The 20,891-nt window shown below is 43.1% G+C and overlaps 1 protein-coding gene across 1 annotated transcript; it reads right to left on the bottom strand.

Moving 5' to 3' along the window:
- Positions 1 to 479: 479 nt before the first annotated feature.
- SBSPON (somatomedin B and thrombospondin type 1 domain containing) lies at positions 480 to 15,563 on the bottom strand. The gene is made up of 5 exons (XM_084849318.1): positions 15,247 to 15,563; positions 8,436 to 8,630; positions 5,462 to 5,552; positions 3,472 to 3,651; positions 480 to 1,770 (listed from the first exon to the last, which is right to left on the bottom strand). Exons 1-5 carry the CDS (start codon positions 15,473 to 15,475, stop codon positions 1,653 to 1,655), a joined length of 813 nt encoding a protein of 270 aa, XP_084705444.1. The 5' UTR covers positions 15,476 to 15,563; the 3' UTR covers positions 480 to 1,652.
- Between the last annotated feature and the right edge of the window lie 5,328 nt (positions 15,564 to 20,891).

Below are 20,891 nucleotides of genomic sequence, written 5' to 3'. Positions count from 1 at the left end.
TTGGCTGAAGTGGTCTGACTACAGGTTGGTCCGATGTTTTCCAAAATGCTGAATTGGGGTTTGCGTTGAAGTGTGGTGGGGGGTCAGTGCACACTTCTTATGTATGTAATCTACATACACATGCATGCACACACATATATATATATTAGAGGTGCGCGTAGACTCGGATATATAGATATATATATATATAGATATAGATATCTATGCATGCAAATTTGTGTTATGGGCCTGTGTCCTGGATCTTTTAAGAACCTACCAACACCCCTGCCTAAAAGGATGTTTAGTGTTGCCAGTATTGTCTTGCCTGCTTTCTTGTGCTCACTGGCTGCATGTGTATATCTCATGTGCATCGCTTGGGCTCCACTGAAATTAAGTACAGGGATTGCAGTTATTCTAGTAACTGTTCTCAGTGGACATTTAAGAGTGCTACCCTTTTAAATTAAGAGCTGTGAATAATAAAGTGCTCATGATTGGCCAGGTTATTTTTTTAGGTATCCGCCCTCAGCCAATTACCCACAAAGAGCTAATAAGAGCTGTACAGTACTGAGTAGAGGGTTATATTTGAGAGGGAAAAGTTGCTGTATACAGAAACTTATTCCTCTGTCCAGAACCTACCCCCGAAAAGTATTCAATTCTAAAAGTTTGGTTGTTTACTGTTAAGGTACTTTGGTCTGTATTAAGGCCTAGTCTGTGGTTTAAAGGCTTGCAAGTAGTTAGGATAATTGGTTATCTTACATGTAAGTCATCTAGTACAGGGTGTGTGAAGTAGATAAGTGATTGTCCTTGGAAAGCTTCTTTGCATTTGTCCTGCTATGTCTTCAAGTTTCATTGCTGATATTTCTAATCTGTTGTAAGGCTTGACCTCTGGCTAAAAAGTTTAAAACGGTTCCGCAGATACCAGTCTGGGTGTGCAGACTACAGACATCCTGGCAGATGAGGTCATGTGGCAAGGTATTGCTGAGTATAGAGCTCTGGACACTTGAGCAGAACCAGTTACTACTGCAAAACATATTGTAGTACTTCCAAAAGCTATTTGAGTTGGCTTTAACCTTATCCTACTTACTTTGGAATAGTTACAAATGATGACCAGGTGCTTAATGCATAGCAACTGCATCAATGTGGTGAGCTAGGCATCCATACAGGTGAGCTGTAAAGTAAAGCAGTGCCAAGCAGCCTCCCTATTATTGGTTCATATGAAGCAGGCAGGCTTCCAACAACTTAATATGTGCCTTCTAAGGAACCGATGATGTGACCTGGTTGCATATCTGGAATTTCAGTATTCATCTCAGGAACTTCCACCTGCGTGACTTTTCTTCTGTGGATAAAGCAAGAACTTGCATTTGGGAATCACTACCCTACTAAAATGGAAAGAGGCACACGACTCTGGATCTCATCCACTTCAATGGAACACTCATTGATAGTGGATTATACAAAGTTATATCCCACTGAAATTCCATCTTGTGTCTTCAGAGATGCCCAGTATAACTTGGTATAATTAGCTCAGCTTTAATCACTGCAGTGAAGACTGAATGTGATTTGAAAATTTTGACTTCTCACTTATTCAAAAGTAATGTCTAACAGAGTTATACAAGTCCATAGCAGAGTAGCTTCCTCGCTTCAGTTAAAGATATTAAGGGTATGTGTTCAAACCACTACGTAAAAATAAAGCTATGTACAAGAGGGCATGAGCATTCTTCCACTTGCTTTACTTTTTTCCACGTTCCATGGCAGAAATGATTGCCAACTGCTTGCCAGTGAAGAACTTTATTCCTAAAATAGAACAGATGGGGTGGGTATACCTTCAGAGCTCATGTAAATAGGTACTTCACTACTGAGTAATTCTAATAGGTAACATTACTTGTAACTGTAAAAAGTCTATACTTAATAATGCAGTACTTGCACACTATCTACATAAGAGCAATGTGCATTTGCTGTGTCATCTTAGAGTAACTATCTTGCAATAAAAATGCAATGTGTTGGATCCAGATCAGCCATTCCAGGAACAGAAGGTCTTTCATTCACGGAAGGAACTGGTATCCCGTAGAGGTTCTCTGCTAGAGCAGGGAAACTATCTTTACTAATTCCCCCTGTGTCACCTCATGCTGCCCCAGCCCTCTAGAGTAGCTTTTCAGGAGGCATAGGAGGCAGATGGAAGCATGAAGATTACCTCCCTGTCCCTGAGGAGACCTCTGCTAAGTGCTACTATAGGTCCAACCCAATGGATTTACACAACTACAGCTTTAATTACTTGTTGAATTAACACAAGGACATGTGTGTAACTATCTGTTTTGAAGAAGGTAATGTGTTAACTCTACCATAGTAGACTTAAACTGAGTGCAGCTATGCCCTATGTTGCATCTAACGTGGCTACCAATTTGTCTTGATGCAATCAGGGAGACAGAAGTGGGAAGCAGTAAGGTGGTAAAAACAGCAGTGGCTAGCTGCAGTAGGACCAAGAAAACCATTTACTCCTTGGATCCTGCCCAAGATACAGGAGCCTGCAGGATCTACGTTCCCCATGCATTTCAATGATGGGAAGCAGACCAGTCCCCTTCCTTGTTAATTGGAGTGGTGTTTGTTCCACTGGTTTAAGGAGAAAAGGAACTCACCTGTAACTATGGTGCACATTTGCTAAAGACCAGTTTGAAAACTTTTCTAAAAAGGTGCTAATTTCAAAGAGATTGGGAAGTTCGCATGACATGCCACCACCATCTGGCTGGGATTGCACAACACGGCAACCCCCAAGTGGGGGTTGCATATTCAAAATGCCACCCGGCACATGCCATGCTTAACCCCCCAATGAGCCCAACGTGTTGTGTGAACCGGATCACTGTATACTATATAAGGCTAGATTCTTATCTGCCTCTAAGTTTCCTACCTCCCTCAGGGTATATTTTGAGCACCTATATCTATGCAGCAGCAGTTTTGTCTATTTCACTCTAGCATTATTTACTAGTCAGAGCTAAGAAACTCTAATATTACTGCTCTGCAGTGCATGAGGATAGGACTATATCTAAGCCGTAGCTCCAACATCAAGCAGATGGAAGCTTCAAAAAGATCATTTGGTATCTTGGCACCCAAACAACTTGGTATGTTTAAACAGCCACTTAAACCGGGGAAATGGTTTATGAAGTCTGAATGTCTGCTAGTTGCTGCTCTAGTTAAGAGGCTAAACTGAGGAGACACCTTTGCTTTGAAAGATCTTGCTTTTGAATAGAGATTGCCAGTCCAGCATCCAGTAAGGAAATGCCTGTTTTGAAGTTAAATGAACAAAAACAACTGAATATTCATGGATAGTGCTATTGTATCTTAAATAGTACTATGCTTGCAAGTGGCTTGAAGGAGTTCAGGTTGCACTAAAATGTTGTCAGTGTCAGTATTCTGCTGTCTTTAAAATCTGTTCAATATGATGTATAAGCTAGAAGATCTGTGTTACTGCTAGGGCTTTAGATAAGAGATTCAGTTGCTTACCCATCAGCATGAACACCATCTCCAGAACAGCGACGGCTACCAGTATGCATTGCTGGAAGCTGGCAGGTTACACACACAGTGTATCCTACTTGTAAATATTGCATCCATCGAGCATATAGGCGATTCTCCATTGAGCAAGGGGGAGACAATGATTCCGTTCTAAATTCCACACAGTAGCTCCTTTGGGAAGGAAACATTTGTTAATGTAACAACTATTAAATTATGAATTCAGTAGATCTAAGATGTGATTATAGCATAATAGTAGCCTGCACCGCAGAAAGTTTAAACAAATAGGTTCTCAATCTGTCACTTGTAAAGGGAGTGAGACCACCTGAGATTTACATACTTACTGTATAAGCCAAAATGACCTGAGTGATACTCATTGCTTATGTTTTAACTAATGAAAACTCACCATAAACATTATATTCTATCAGCTACAACTGTATGACATTTATAGCCAACAAACTGAGCTGTAAGGGTAGGCTACAATAGCTCCTTTAAGAGAGCAATTCTAAGGCCACTAGACAGTGTCTAGAGGGCCATAGGATTTTTCAGTTTCTGGGAACTGAGCTCCCTGCCCCCTCCACTGCTGCCTTGTAGGTAGCACAATTCTCGATGGTCTCTGCACTCGAAGCGTGAAAAGGGGGCATTCCAAGGGGAGGGAAAGAGACCATGGAAGCCTCTTTATGAGGCTCTCTACGCACCATGCAACTTCCCCCCAACACGCCCTGGCTAGACAGCTGAAATCGCGTGTCTAGCTGAGAATGCAGGGTGGGTGGAGCATGGAGAAGAGGATTCCTTCCGTGCTCTGGCTGCCCTGCTGTGGATAGGTGTCAGCCTTCAAGTCTGGAAGCTGATGTCTATCCCAATAGGATTGTGCCCTATGTCAGCCATACTGAATTTGAGTTTTAGTCTATAAGACTGCTCCAGTACTGTGGAACAATGCAGGTAGGAAAATGTATTTGAGTAGCAAACATAATAGTGTGACTAATAAACTGAGTTACAGAACTGATTATAGAAGCTTTTCTAAAATTAGTAGGTAGGAGTAGTGAAAAGACCCCTTACACAGATAGTGATAGCAGGGAGTATAAGTTTCAAGGAGGCCTATCCATGAAGTGTATGCCTCGCAACAAGTGTAACATACTCCATGGAAGGGCCATTAACAGAGCATTGAAGTCTCATAACTGACCAGTATATGAACTCTGCATTCCACATGGACATCATTCTAGCTCTACTGCAAGTGTCAGAGCTACTAAGCTCTGCTTACTCCCAATGATAGTTTCCACACAAATCCCTTACTACAGGTTAAGACTGATGTGTACTCTGACTCTGAAAAGCCTAGGTACTATCATAAACGGATGGTGGGGGGCTGTACCCTGTCTGCAACTATCCCACTACATGAAGGACAGAAAAACAGCTCAAGCACCCGCTGCTGCTACTTCAACATTGAAATTGAACCCTACCACTGGCAAACTTGTTGGGCTACTTTACCAGCACTGGGACAATTCCTTGTACTGCTCTATTGGCACAGTGGTTATAAAATCAGAATGTAGGACATCACATCTGGTATAATACTATAAGTAGAAAAACATGCACATAACTGCTCATGCTTCCCATTGCCTTGCCTCACTTTGTTTCAGATCTGTTAATATAAGAACAATTGCAACAATTCCACTAAAAAAGTTATCTTACCTCATTAAAGGTTCTATGCAGATGGAAAATTAAAGAAGAGACCAAAGATAAATACTATATGAAGAAAAAGAATGGCATGAGGCTATTGAATATATAATTCTCACTAATCTGTGAGTTTCTTTGTGTAACTTCAATGTATTCCTTTTAGTTATATTAAAAACGGACTTCCCTTAAACCGAATGATTCACATGTATATAACAATACAAATGTACAGTGCAATCCTACAGCTATCTACTCAGAATCAAGTCCTATTGAGTCACCCCCAGATAAGTGAGTACAGGACTACAGCTGTAATTACCTAAAATCCTCTGTTTCTGAAGACCACCTTGGGTTTATAGCTCTCTTTTTTCTGTCCTTATTATATTCAGATGTAGTTATGAAAGCAGGAACTAGGAAGAGAAAAAAATTACAAAAACAAGCTTCATAAAGAGCACTGATGAAAGAAGCTGCCATCATTGTTTAACTGAAGAGATGTAGAGAATGTGGAGAACTCTCTATACAGAGATGGAGATAGGGAACAAGTAATTAAACTAGCAGACAAGGCCACCAGAGGAAGACGTATATAATAAGAACCTTGCTGAATCAGACCAAAGGCCTATTAGTCCAGCATTCTGTTCCAACAGTTGTCAATCAGGCATCTATGAGAAGTCCACATGCAGTGTATGAGTACAATAGCACTCTCCCGCTTATGTTTTCCAGCATCTAGTGGTATACTGTCTCTGATACTATATTACTCATTACAAAACATAGCCATCGTGAATACGCTACCACCAGGAAGCAATACCAAAGGCGCAAAGGTTATTGGTTATAGGCTACAGACAGTCTAGGTTTCCAAAGAACTGCAACATGCCTCAGTTGTTGTATTTTATTGAAAAATGGCTCTTAACAGTATAGTTGAATAGGCTAATATTTACTTATCAAATAGTTTATAGATTTTTTTAATTCTATGGCTCAGCGGTAGTGCACATGTTTTGCATGCAAAAGGCCCCAAGTTCAGTCCCCAGTACCTTCAGGCAGGGCTAGGAAAGAATGCTGCTTGAAACCCTGGAAGGCTGCTGCCAGTCAGTGTCGACAATACTAGGCTAGATGGACCAATGGTCTGACTCAGTTTAAGGCAGCTTCCTATGTCTCTGTGATGTGGAAGCAATGTGTGTGCTAGAACTTCGTTGGTGAACTAGGAAGGTATTTGTGTGTGTGTTTTAATGGCTTCTAATAGACCTGGCTAAAAGGAATTCAGTGAATTCAGCATTTTGTTAACTGCAAATAGTTATCCTGCTAACTATGAATAGTTTTGCACTGTATGGAGTATACAGTAAAAATAAACTGCAAAGAACAGATCTGTAAAACCATTTAGTATCTAAATTCTTATTCTACCATCTTAAATATATTATGTACCAGTCTTTTTTTTTAATCAATAGAAACAGGTAAAGATATAAAATACAATACAAATATTTAAAAGAAGAAAATGCAGTACAATGTAGAAGGTCCCAAATTCAATCCCCAGCATCTCCAGGTAGGGCTGGAAATTCCTGCCTGAAACCCTGGAGTGCTACTACCAGTCAGCGTCGACAATACTGGGCTAGATGGACCAATGGTCTGAGTCAGAATGAGGCAGCATCCTATATTCCTATGCAGGTACTTCATTTCTTCCTGATTATTCATTCCTATGCAATCCTTCTACCCAAAGTTACACGTTTGTACTGAATAATATTTACATCCAACTCTGAAAATAGACTACACTGACAGCTCCCACAATTTTTATGGAAGAGAAATCCAAGAAGAAGAATAACAAAAAAGGGTTATAAAAGTGCATATAAAAATGTCGCAGCCTAGTCCATTGAGATTTGTACAGAAGAACTACACTGCTGCAGCAGTATGCTTCTATGGTGGTGCTGTACCAGAACAGAAAGATGGATTGGCACTACTATGTAACAACCATCTGCAGATGCAGTGAAATGGCATGCCTTCCTAAAAAACTGGTCCACCACAAAACTATGTTGACACCACTCTATAACCTAATGCAGACATAGCACTACGGGCTACTGGTAAACCATGGTTTGCAAATTGGGAGACAGACTTATTGAACACATGTACCATCCCTACTCCCCTCTATGGAACAATTCTCCCCTCCTTTCCCGCCATTAATTGTGTGGTTTTGTGTTACACATGCATTGATACAAGCTATGGTTTGTACCAGGGGTAGGCAACTTGTGTCCCTCCAGATGTTTTGACCTACAACTCCCACCATCCCTTACCATTGGCTATCCTGGCTAGACTTGATAGAAATTGTAGGCCAAAACATCTGGAGGGACACAAGTTGCCCACACCTGGTTTACAGAAACCATGCTTCCCTCATAACAATAGTAACTGCTTTGAAGTGACTGGAACCCCGAGTTATGAAAGAACCTGGTTTCCATTAACCATGGTTTGTGTTGGAGCCCATGTTATTTCAAACCATGATTAATACTAGGTAGGACAAGAATGGGGAAATCACCCCAGAAAGGGGGAGGAAGTATGCATTCATGAGGCTGGTTCCCAATCTGCAAAAAATGGAGTCTGATATATTGTAGGAAGCATTAATAAAATTACTGGTGAAAGACATCATAATAGGGCAAATCTTTCCTACTTGCTTCATTCAAGATGCTATTTGTTAAGCCACTGTCTGTGACATTTCAACAACACATAAATATTTAATTAGGGCTTTAATTGGACCATCTTCTAGGTTACCTTTTGAGGATGGAGATGAACATATGTCCATCTTAAGCAGCCTGCAAACATACATAGGAAGGACAGCACATACTTTTATTTCTCAGCACTGCTTCTAAAATTATGCTTTACATAGGTCTTTCCTGGGAACAAGGCATGATTGTTACCATCCCAAATTCACAGTTGCACACATCTTAAGATTCAAACCTGAGCACCCGTGTCTTTAATTTTAAAAAAAGTAACAAGGGAAATCATTTTACAAGCATGAAGTCATTTCACAAGCACACAAGTCCTTTCTTGCCGTTTTAGTCTCTCAGCACTATATACCAGTTTCATTTATTCCTGGAACAATCATCTTATGTGGCTTATGGGGAATTATGGTTGTGCCTTTAAAGAAACTCTGCCCTGGTTTTTTCTCACTCTTGAATAACTGAACAGAGAAATAACAGTGCTGATGTATCTTCTGTATACTATTCCAGCTAGAGTTTTACCACAGCTAATTATAAATGGATGGATTAAAAAGCCACGTGCTTAAAGATTCAAAGAGAAATCGTATGTATGTGTACCATACTCATCTCCACAATCCTGCCCCTCATAGGTAGTATACTCCAGGCAGGCAGCTCTCTCTTCTAATGGAGGACACGGCTCTCCACCATTTTTTGGTTCCTGCTGTATGATGCGTGTGCGCATACGGAAGTTAGGTTTACACTGCTCTGCACAGCCACTCCAATGACTCCATTCCCCAACAATGCATGGAAGAGCTGCAAAGAAATGTTAAGAATATTATCAATAATGAAACCTAAGGGAGTCATGAAGAACTATGTTGAATTCTTCCTGTAATGTTTAGCAAGGTTTACTCACTTGAGTGATTTGGTGTGTGGATTGTGGAGCCCAGTTATTGTACCCCCCACTCCACATCATAGTCTGCCACTGGCAAGAAAACACAGAGAAACCACATGGGTAAATCTGACTAAACATTATGACGAGGAAGAGAAGAATTCAACACTGGGCTGCCATTCTCATAAACCTTGTGTCAGGTGAAACATCCAATTCTGCCCTTTCAGAGACACTCCGTTCATGAACTTGATTCCCTATATAGTTTGAACTTGGCTCTGTGAGATACTCGTTGTATAGTATTAAGGCAGTCGTTATCAAACTGTGGTCCATACACTCCATTCAGGTAGTCTGCAGAAAAGTTGCAGAATAGTCAAGAATACCTCTAGTTAGCCATGCACTAGATTTTTTTTTTCTTATGGCAGAGATTGAGGCCATCTTAAACAGGGCCAGATTATCAAACAGGCTAAGAAACCCTGGTTTAGGACCTGTGATTTACACCTGGTTTCACAGAACTTTGTTCACAAAAACAGGCACATCCATCACATTAGAAAGGCAAGCCTACCATTATTAAAATATGAGTTGTGTGTTTTGATTTGCAGAAAAAACAGACAAAAGCTTCAAAGATCCCTGGCCATTTTTAAGTGGTCAATGGGGAAAAAAGTTTGAAAACCATTATATTAAGGGATTCATTTAATTTAGCAGCAACAAAATTATAATGTCCCATAGGGATATGTTACCACTACATCAAAAAACTATGCGCTGGCCATTTGGTGATGAACAGAGTAGGTAAATGGAAGTTGTTTTTTAAACCATCTCTTATTTTCTGTGATCACAGCTTGCATGTCCCTCAAAGCTCCACCTCATACTTGAAAGACTCTCCCCTCTTGTCGAATCCCCAAAATGACATCCGCCCCCATAACTTACAATCTTCCTTGAAAATCCTTTTCTTCTAAGACAGTTTAATAATGACCCCAGTATCACATCTTCATATCCAAATTTAGGAGATTGCCTTATGAATGAACATACCCATCTTCCGTTTTCAATCTGCAATCCAGTGGAAAATAGCACAAGCACTTGCCTAGAAGGCCAAATGCCTGAAAACAGCAGCATAGCCACAAACCTTTGTGGCTATGCACAGCTTATGCATAGCCACAAACCCCCACTCCTTAACTGGTACAGAAGGACAACCTCCCCCAGCACATCACTCAGGGCATCTCTACACCAGTCTAAAATCCTGCATTTAAAATGGGGCTTTCTGCTTCCATTTTAAATGCGGGATCACAACAACTCGCTTTTTCACTCCATTCCTTTTCCCCCAATCCCCTTCCCCCTCCTTCTCCCCGTATCTGAGGACGGAGCTTTTATCCTGCGATTGAGATTGCTCCGTCACAGAGGTTTGCAGGCTCTTTACATGACGCCGTGACCCTGCCGTGATCCTCCAGGCCGTCTCCTGCCCTAAATGCCCTTTGTTCTGTTCTTAAATTGATCGCAGATAATAAGCTATCAAATTACCCCCTTGTGTTCCGCTTCAGTTTCCTCTGTGAAAAGAGTTAAAGTGGCAAGAAGAGGAGCAAGATCAATGAAAGATAACTGAAGACTCAGATACGGGGAGGAGGGGGGAAGGGGAGGGGGGAAGGAAGTGCATGTAAAGGTAGTCAGTTGTGATCCTGCATTTAAAACGGAAGCAGAAAGCCCCATTTTAAATGCAGGATTTTAGGCTGGTGTAGAGATGCCCTTTGTTTTCCATTATCTTTCATTGATCTCACTCCTCTTCTTGCCGCTTTTACTCTTTTCACGGAGGAAACTGAAGCAGAACACAACGGAGTAATTTGATAGCTCATTATCTGTGATCTATTTAAAAATGGAATAAAAGGCATTTAGTGCAAGAGACGCCCTGGAGGGTGACAGTGTCATCTAAAGAGCCCACAAACTTCCGTGAAAGAGCAATCTCAATCACAGGATAAAAGCTCTGTGTGAAGAAAGCCCCAGAATCAAGACTGGAAGGAAAAGAAGGAGTTGTGCTCAAGTTACGTTTCACTACTTTCACTTGTTTCAAAAGCAAATAATTATTCATTTGCCCCTGGCCATTCTCTTACAGAGATGTACTAGAGGATGGGGGTGGGGGTGTCTCGGTCTTATCTGACTTGTGCTGCTTCTGGCTTTTGCAAAGCCAGCATCGTAAGAGACCCCTCAACCCCTCTCATGAGTTCTCTGCAATTCCCTGAGAACTTAGAGGAGGAAAAGCTGCCAGCAAAGAGGAGCTGTTCCTGCTTACTAACAGTTCTTGGAGCCCAGGATCAAATACATTATATATTTCATATGTTACATAGGTCTTACATTACATACCTGTTGACATTCCTTTGATTTTATGTACATTAATATTATATTATTTTTAAAGAACTTCATGCCAATAATATAAGCCTGTTTTCGCTATCTAGCAAATCAAATTGTTTTTGTTTTTTACTCTTCCACTCCTCCCAGAAACCATTACATTTCCAAGAAAACCCATACATACGTTTGCACATCATGTCCACTGTCCCACGTCTACTCCAATAACTTACTCCCTTGCTTCTTCAGATGCACCTTGAAGTCCGCCCAAGGTTTTAATAAGGAGTGGAGAACAGGTGGCCTTCCGGATGTTGTTGGACTGCAACTTCATAGAATCATAGAATCATAGAATCATAGAATAGTAGGGTTGGAAGGGGCCTACAAGGCCATCGAGTCCAACCCCCTGCTCAATGCAGGAATCCAAGTCAGAGCATCCCTGACAAATGGCTGTCCAGCCTCGTCTTAAAGGCCTCCAGTGTGGGAGAGCCCACCACCTCCCCAGGTAATTGGTTCCATTGCCGTATTGCTCTGACACTCAGGAAGTTTTTCCTGATGTTCAGCCGGAATCTGGCTTCCTGTAACTTGAGCTCATTATTCCGTGTCCTGCACTCTGGGATGATCAAGAAGAGATCCTGGCCTTCTTCTCTGTGACAACCTTTCAAGTACTTGAAGAGTGCTATCATATCTCCCCTCAGTCTTCTCTTCTCAAGGCTAAACATGCCCAGTTCTTTCAGTCTCTCTTCATAGGGCTTTGTTTCCAGTCCCCTGATCATCTTTGTTGCCCTCCTTTGAACCCTCTCCAGCTTGTCTGCATCCTTCTTAAAGTGTGGTGCCCAGAACTGGACACAGTACTCCAGATGAGGCCTAACCAGTGCTGAGTAGAGGGGAACTAGTACTTCCCGGGATTTGGAAGCGATGCTTCTATTAATGCAGCCCAAAATAGCATTTGCCTTTTTTGCAGCCACATCACATTGTTGGCTCATATTCAGCTTGTGATCGACGACAATTCCAAGATCCTTCTCGCTCGTAGTGTGGTTGAGCCACGTATCCCCCATCTTGTAACTGTGCATTTGGTTTCTTTTTCCTAGGTGCAGAACTTGGCATTTGTCCCTATTAAATGCCATTCTGTTGTTTTCTGCCCAGCACTCCAGTCTATCCAGATCACTTTGAATTTTGTTTCTGTCTTCCAAAGTATTAGCTATCCCTCCCAATTTTGTGTCATCTGCAAATTTGATCAGCATTCCCTGCACCTCCTCCTCCAAGTCATTAATAAAAATGTTGAAGAGCACTGGGCCCAGGACTGAGCCCTGCGGTACCCCACTCGTTACCTCTCCCCAGCTTGAGAAGGTCCCATTGATAAGCACTCTTTGAGTCCAATTCTGTAGCCAACTGTGGATCCACATGATCGTTGTTTCATCTAGCCCACTTCGAGCTAGTTTGCTCATCAGGATATCATGGGGCACTTTGTCGAAAGCTTTGCTGAAGTCGAGGTATATGATGTCTACAGCATTCCCACGGTCTACAAGGGAGGTGACTTGATCAAAAAATGAGATCAGATTTGTCTGGCAGGACTTGTTTTTGACAAATCCATGTTGGCTTCGAGTAATCACGGCATTGATGTCAAGGTGCTTCCAGATGGATTGCTTTATGATCTGCTCCAGAATTTTCCCAGGGATTGATGTCAGACTGACTGGTCTGTAGTTCCCAGGTTCCTCCTTTTTACCCTTTTTGAAGATAGGGACAATGTTAGCCCTCCTCCAGTCATCTGGCACTTCCCCGGTCCTCCATGATTTCTCAAAGAGAATAGACAGCGGTTCTGAGAGTTCTTCTGCCAGTTCCTTTATTACTCTAGGATGCAGTTCATCTGGCCCTGGAGATTTGAACTCATTCAAAGTAATGAGGTGTTCCTTGACCATATGCCTGTCGATCTCAAGCTGCAATCCTGCCCCTTCATCCATCAGCTTCCATCAGCCCTAGCCAACAGAGCCAATTGTGAGGCATGGTGGGAGTTGCAGTCCTACAACGTCTGAAGGGGCACACGTGCCTTGCTTTAAAACAAGGATGAGGAACCTTTCATGCAGTTGTAGCAGTGACCAGTGGAGGAAAAAGAGGCAACAGTTTGAGGCATGATCAGGTAAAAAGAGACAATATTCTGTGCTGAACAAGAGTAGACCAGATCTGGCTATCTGATGCCATCAATGCCATCTGATGCTTTGAGGCAGACCTTATGAGACAGGATTCCCAAAAATGTTTAATGGCCAGTTAATTAAAATACATGACACAAGGGGGCATTTGCAGCAGAGAAGTGACAGCAAGGAAAAGGTACTTAAAACATCCTCTGTCTGCCAATTCTCTGCCACAACTGCTCCTCCTCCCCACACTCCCCCCACCCCGCAAATCTAGGCTTATTTCAATTCTCAGAGATGAAGGGCAGGGCAATGGGTAAAAAGGGATTGGGGAGAAGAATTGGTGGGTGGAGGGGTGACACATACTTTCCCACTAAGCAATTCTCACTTGGAAATGCTCCTGCATTATGAGGCGAACTCAGGGCTGAGGACCCTATTGGAATGTATAGTTCCAGCTTCAGACCATGGTTCAATTCTGATATAAAATGTTTCCTGCTTAAGTGATTCCATGAGCATGTGTAAATGGATTGAAATAGGCCAGTTAATCATCAAGTCCAGCTCTTCATCCTGAGGCAGGATCCTTCCAACCACAACCTCCCTCCATGATCCACAGATTAATCCATATAATCCATTTCACAATGCACCAAACAGAGCAGAAACAAACCCAGTGCACCAGTCCAAGATGCCTGCAGAGCAGACAGCTCCAAATGATTCCAGCAAATAAATTAAGCTTACACACTGAAGCCATGATTCATGAATATTATTTTAAATAAAAGTAAGTGTTCTTTTTTATTCATCTTTTGAGCTGAGAGAGCCTCTAGGGTTTACAATTGATAGACATCCTCCTGCACCTGCACCTTGTTAACCAGCTGTGCAAGAAAAATTCAAAAGAGGAATCAATCTTCATGCAACCTTTAAAAAAATATTTCAGTGGGAGAATCCCACACTGGGAGGACATGGTCCTTTGGCTTTCAGAACCTGGGTCCAGCTGGTATACTAAAAATGTACTTTTTAAATATAGAAATCAAAGTTTGTATGAGTCTGGCAGGATTCTTGCATTCACTGATAAATATATACCAGTGTTGCACGCATTATAGGAATGGGCAGTTAGGGCCAGGGCCCTACTGCTCCACCCACTTAATTACTTATTTTTAATTACCCCTCAATACGGCCCCTGACCTTTCACCCAATAATTTAAGCACTGTATATCAGGCACTTCTTTATTCAATGTCAGTAACACTTTTATGAAAAGGAAAAAGGAAATGTTATGGGGGATATCTGTATAACATCAATCCAAAGAATTCTGCTGCGCTCATACACACTTTTATTACAGTACTAGATTGAAATCGCAAAGGAATTCAATATCCCCATCCCTTGAGCTGAAAGCTACCTCACAAATAAATACCCACTAAAAGGTCCTTGAGTCACTTCCTTGCATTTATGTCCCTCAAGTGGCTTTCCCATGTCAAAGATAAACTAGGAAAGGGGTGGGGCTCGGATGGGGGGCTTGTAAGCCTTGTATAATGCTTTTCTTGGAGTCCCCTTTCCCTTGGGATCAGGAGAAAAAATGGTAAGTGATGGGAAATAAGGGGATCGGAAGGGGAACCTGTGTCTTGGGTTGCTGATCTGGCAGCTGAGAAGGTGGCAATAACAGTGCAATCCTATTCATGACTACTTAGAAATAAGTGCCATGGAGTTCAATGGGCCTCACTCCCAAGTCAATGTGGATAGGACTGCAGTGTAAGTATCTATTTGGGGTTTAAATTGAATTACGTCTCATCAGGATTTAGATACAGAACCTGATTATCCCACCCCCAACCCCAAGGCAAGGCAAGGCTCAGGTTTGGATTGTAAAATATAGTAAAGAAAGCTGCGGCTCCATGAGCACGTGCAGAGTGTTGATTTCCCTCACCACCCCCACCCCAGCCACCGCTGAGGAAACCGCTCACAACTCGACCGGACAACTGGGCTCGGGAGGCAAATCCAGACAGGCCTGAACCCCGTTCCGTCCCTCCCCTTTCCAGGCACTTCAAGGGCCAGCGGCGGCTTCTTGAGCCGGTTCTCTTTCTCTCCTGCTCCGTCCTACCTGGGCACGCCCGGGCGTAGTCATAGCAACAGTCGCCGGTCCGCTTGCACGCCTCGTCGCAGAAGCAGGTGCCGTAGGCTCGGTTGACGCGCCAGCCGGTGGTGGCGCAGGCCGGGTCCCGGCCGGGGCAGCAGCGCCCCTCTTCCACGCACCCCGACCCCGCCCGGCGCCCCAGCGCCAAGAGCGCCACCACCAGAGCCACGAGGCCCGGCCCGGCCCTGGCCCCCATGTTCCCGCCTCGGAGGCACAAATAAATAAATAAGGGTTCGCCGCCTTATGCCGGAGCCTCCTCAGTCGAGGAGCCGCCCCCTCGCCTCGCCTGCCTTGCCGCCCCCCTCCCCTCCACCAGCACCACTTCTGCCCACCCACCGCGCCCCAATCCGTCGCGAAGGGGGCGGGGGGAGAACGTTTTAACTGCAGCCGGCCGAGTAGCGAGGCCGCTCGGAAGAAAATAACTGGGAAGCAAAAAAGGCGGCAAAAGCACGCCGGAGATCTGCAGCCTGCTGCTGGGGCTCTTCCCTTCTCGAGCGGCGGGATGCCGCGCGCCTCTCTTGCACCGGGAGCGGGCGGGCGGCGGCGAGGGATGCGCTCTCGCCCGCTCATCTCTCCGGGCAGGGTCAGGAATGCGCGCGGTTGGCAGCGGACCAGCGAAAGAGAGCCAACGGGCCTGGGGCAGCCCTTGCTCCGCCTCTCTCCGGCCGCCGCCGCTGCTGCTGTTGACCTCGTTCTGCTGCCGCCTGCTTTCGATGGGAACCGCCTGTCCCGCTCGCCGGGACCGAGTTCAAACGGTCACCGAGGGGCTATTCAAGTCTTTCTTCGTGGGTTTGTAACCGGCGCGGGTGGGGTGGGGGGCACATGATGCCTGCCTCTCAGCTGGACTCTGGAAGAAAGTGCCCCTGAGTAGGTGCGGAGTCCATCTAACTCGCTAGTGAGTTAGGTTAGGGAGAAAGAGTAGGGTGATATTTCCAGGCAGACTTGAGTCCCTGGCATCTCTTTTTCTAGAAATTAAGCCCTGGCTTTAGAGTATTGAAACAGCTGTACGTGATGTCAGCAATTATTAGAAGTAGGTCATTGACTGATTGATTGATTTAAAGAAATGTAATACTTACTTAGAAGTTTGAGGCAGAATACATGGTTTCCCCCTAATTTTATCCTCACAACAACACTGAGGTAGCAGCTTCCAGAAGGGAAGCCGTGTTAATCTTCTGCAGCAAAAACCACAGACAGCCTTGTGGCATGTAAAAGACTAACATATTTATTGCAGCATAACACATTCATTATGCAAATGACAAAGTGGGCTGTAGTCCACCAGGGGTTATACCATAAATAAATGTATTAGTCATTCAGGGGCCACAAGACTGTTGGTTTTCCTGTACGGTAGGTTAGGATGAGAGATAGTGACTGGCCAAGGTCAGCCAGTTTGCTTCATGGATGAGTAGGAATTTGAACCTGGATGAGTCGGACATGACTGAACAACAACAAATCTCCAGTCTTACTCCAACACACTAACAGTGCAATCTTATCCAACATTCTGCTGTAAGACATCTGTGTGAAAGCAGAGGAGCCCTGTCCTCTATTGCAGGGGTCCCCAACCCCTGGACCATGGACCGGGGCCGGTCCGGGGCCTGTCAGCAACCGGGCCACAGGGGTATGCGAAACCCCCTCACCTGGGGTCTGCGGGGGTCCGTGGGGGGGGGAGGCAATCCGTCCCTCCTCCCCCCTCCCCGGAATCCTCGCCAGCCCCGGCCAGCTCCGCTCTGCTGAGCTGCCAGCTAGCTTCAGAGCTGCCAGCTGGCTTCAGTTGCTGGCAGACTTCTGGCCGCTGGGACGCAAATGGCGTCCGCTATGCGGACACCATTTGCATCCCTGTTCTACAAGTAATAGGCTACATAAATCTTTATGTAGCTGATTACTGCAAAGAATAGGGATGCAAATGGCGTCCGCATAGCGGACGCCATTTGCATCCCAGCAGCCAGAAGTCCGCCAGCGGGGAAAAAAACCCGGTCCATGGAAAAATTGGACCGGTCCCTGGCACCAAAAAGGTTGGGGACCACTGCTCTATTGCAGGGCAGAATAGACTTCAATTTTGCATGGCCTACTTAAAAGAAATCCTCATGATCTACTAAATTTACCAAACAGACGTGCATGCCCAGGATCTCCTAAGACACATGTATATTATTACCTGATCCTGGGTATACACATTTGCTTAAGTAAAGAACACAACTGCCTTGCTGTTCATCGAGTCCAGCATTCTTTGCAGGAATCCCAGCAACCAGCAGGCACTAGGAGTTCCACCAAAAACTGGCAAGTGATCCAGACATATGGACCACAGCCTATCTTCTACCCACCCCTGTTCTATTGCATTTAGTCACCCTAAATGCACCTACTCTTCACTTGTGGCATGTTGTGATCCACATTGCCCATGTTGAGATATGGCAGCTTGGTACATTGAGATGGGCCTGCCATCGCCTATCACTTAGCTGGACAAGATTTATTATGTATCTATTTATCACCATCAATGTAATGGTCCTTAGTAGCATAAGCAACAACAACAAAAAGCTTACAATGGGCCAGAGGTCCCATCTATGTTTGAAGCGTCTATTGGCAGGGGAGACTGGCAACAAATAAAGCAAGCAGACCCTCATTTGCCAGATGAAAATAGTTATTTGTTTATATTAAATGAAACATTCACCTATTGTACATAGTAAGACAAGCAGCATCAGCAAGCATCCACTGATCTTGTGCAGGCACAGCACATTAAATTTGTTTATTAAATGTATATCCCACTTTAGAACATTTTCTGAAAACTGCAGGAAGGGAAGGTGACTAAATGTAGCCCCCTGCTCCCCTCTCAAGTAGCTGGCTGCCACAGAGTTCTTGCGTGCACACTCCTGGCAGCTAGATCAAGCCAGGAACCATGTACTCAGTCTTTGTATGCACAGTTGCTCATCCAGCTAGGGTTATGCATGTACACATATGCCTTCTTCCATATGCATATGCCTAGCCTAGGGGAATGGAGTGATGGAATCCATATAGATCTGTATTGTTCAAAGTAGTCCACTGTGTGATAAACTTCCTGGCTAGCCTGCTTTTGGTAAGCCTCAAACATCTGTCGTTGACTCCCCATGTACACCATTTCACTTGGAACCCTTGACATGGCAATTTCAAAGATCACCAGGCATTATAGGAATACTGGTAATCTAAAAGGTAGATATAAAGAATATAAAATAAATAAATCCACCCAAAGACATTCCACTGATAGTTCCCTTTCATTAAAAGATTAGAAATAAACACTTTAGAGTAAGTGTGCACCTTAAAGCAACATTTGCCATCATTACATGTGAACAGGGCCATATTGTGATTAAAAACAACAACACTTTGCCCTTTAAAAAAGACAACCTTTATCAAGTCACAGTCACAGGAGATAAGAGTTGAACCTTGTGATGAATTTTAGTTCAGCTGTTTCACAAAGGAATCGGTCTTAACACTTATAATTGTATAGCTGTATAAACATTACTTTCAACTTTACATTCTTTTTAAGCAATTTTACAGTGAACACTTGTATTTAACATAATGTACATCCCTGAATGCCTAATTTTGCTCATTGCTTGTCAAATTTAGTTGAGTGGGGCAGGAATATTGAACAAAACTGTGACCTTAGTTAATAGCGCTGATGAACTAAAAATCTTGATTCTAACATTTAGTACAATAGAAGCTTTAAAATATTATTGCTAATTTTCCCTTTTCATGGTTTCCCTATGACATAGCCTGCCTTCCAGGTGAAAGCACTAGCAAAAATTATAAATACACATTGGAATTATTTGAGTCAGTAGAACTTTTAAAGCCATCTGGAAGACTTATATCTTGTGCCTAAGGTAATCTTTAAATAAATTTTGAAAGACGTGATTTAATGCAAAACACCCCTTGAAGAAAAGAAAATCTAGGCAGATTAAATGTATAAAAGTCTGTTAGAAACAAAAGGACTGAAATGTATGTGATCTTACTTAAAAGCTTTATCTTTCTTGAACTTGTAAAGCAAGCTATTAAGAAGAAAAAATCTAGGGCAAAATTATTAAGTGAAATGGATGATCAGATTTATTAGAGAAAGTGCGGTCTTGAAATACTGAAGAATTTGGCCATCTAATATATGAAAGTGCATGTCTACTCTGAAGTCCCATTGAATTCAGTGGGGCTTACTCCCAGGTAAGTGGATATTGGACTACAACTTCATTATCTTAGGAGAGATCTACCATTTGGCTTATTCTTGTCTTACATGGGTATAGGAATCCCGAGTGTTGATCCTTATGTAGCCATCTTATGTGGCATCATCTATGCACAAAAAGGCCATACCATGAGATGTGGGCGGGCGGGGGGACCTCAGGATTTGCAGAACTACAAAAGAACTTTAGGGAGGAAACCCCTTAAGAACAGCCCAATGAGGACTGAGCATCTCAGTGGCCACAGAACACTTGAGTGTCTGTTGGGGAGGGGATGGAAAACCATAGGGGAAGGGAAATTGAATGGAGTATCCTGGAAAAGGGCATGGCTGGCTGGCCATCTGTGTGTGTGCATACAAACTAAACAGATGGTGAATATTGCCAGTTCTAACAGTCCTTCTTACCTGTTTGGAGGGAAGGAAAGCGAGATTCATTGCCTATACACACACGAAGAGTAGACTGACATATTTGTACAGACTGAGGCCTCTAAACTCTAGGTTCCCAATTGCACAGAAAGATTCTTACATATGTACAGTTGTATACACGTAGATGTTATGTAGACATGAAGCCGAACATATGAAGGTCAGGAGTGGGGACAGCACATGTGATCCTACTTCCCCCCCCCCACCCCTCCTGGCCCCATGTGTGAATCATAATAATATATGCTAGAATGCAAATTCAGGTTTTTAAAACTTCTGGTTTCTACACGTTAATTAACAGCATACACACACACACAATGGAAGAGAAACTTGGAGTTGTTTTTAGCATCACAGGTGAAAGTGTTCTAGCAGCTTGAGACCAGTGCTATAATTTAGTCCCTGGCTATCAATACGAATCAGTTTTAATTCTAAATAATTCAGGATGTGAATATGGCTGAAAATATCTTTCCAATTTTCTTGTTATGTGCAAATGGTGAACATAAGGCTGAGTCTAGTCAAGTTGGTTCACCAGTGTAATTTAACTGCCCTGTTTTTTCCTAACCGGAGGATGAATGAAGTCCAATGTGTTTCAGTAGTATATATGGTACAACCTCATTAATACTGTTAGCCTCAGGGCATCCAGATCACTTGCATTTTAGACATTTGGATTAATGGGATGACTGATCTATAGCAAGAAGAGAGACATAGTACTTGAATACATACATTTTGGATAACTGAAGTACAGATAGTGGGGCAATCCACCATACTGTTTGTAATCCGCCCAGAGAATATTTGTTAATGGGCAGATTAAAAATGTAGTAAATAAATAAATGAATACTGAACAAATGGCCTATGCATTATTTCTGCAATAACTGGTTTCCTTTCAAACTTACAATGAACTACGTATGCTCATCAGTTTAAATGGACCTACTCTTCTACCTGGGCCTGACCTACTCTATAAATACATTTTCATTGCAATAGTTGGAATAAACACACAGGTATAAATGAA

The sequence above is a fragment of the Heloderma suspectum genome, chromosome 4 (assembly GCF_057233095.1).
Source record: "Heloderma suspectum isolate Gila_16-S chromosome 4, 16-S_ref, whole genome shotgun sequence".
Lineage (NCBI taxonomy): Eukaryota > Metazoa > Chordata > Lepidosauria > Squamata > Helodermatidae > Heloderma > Heloderma suspectum.
This window is presented reverse-complemented; position numbering and strand designations above follow the sequence as displayed.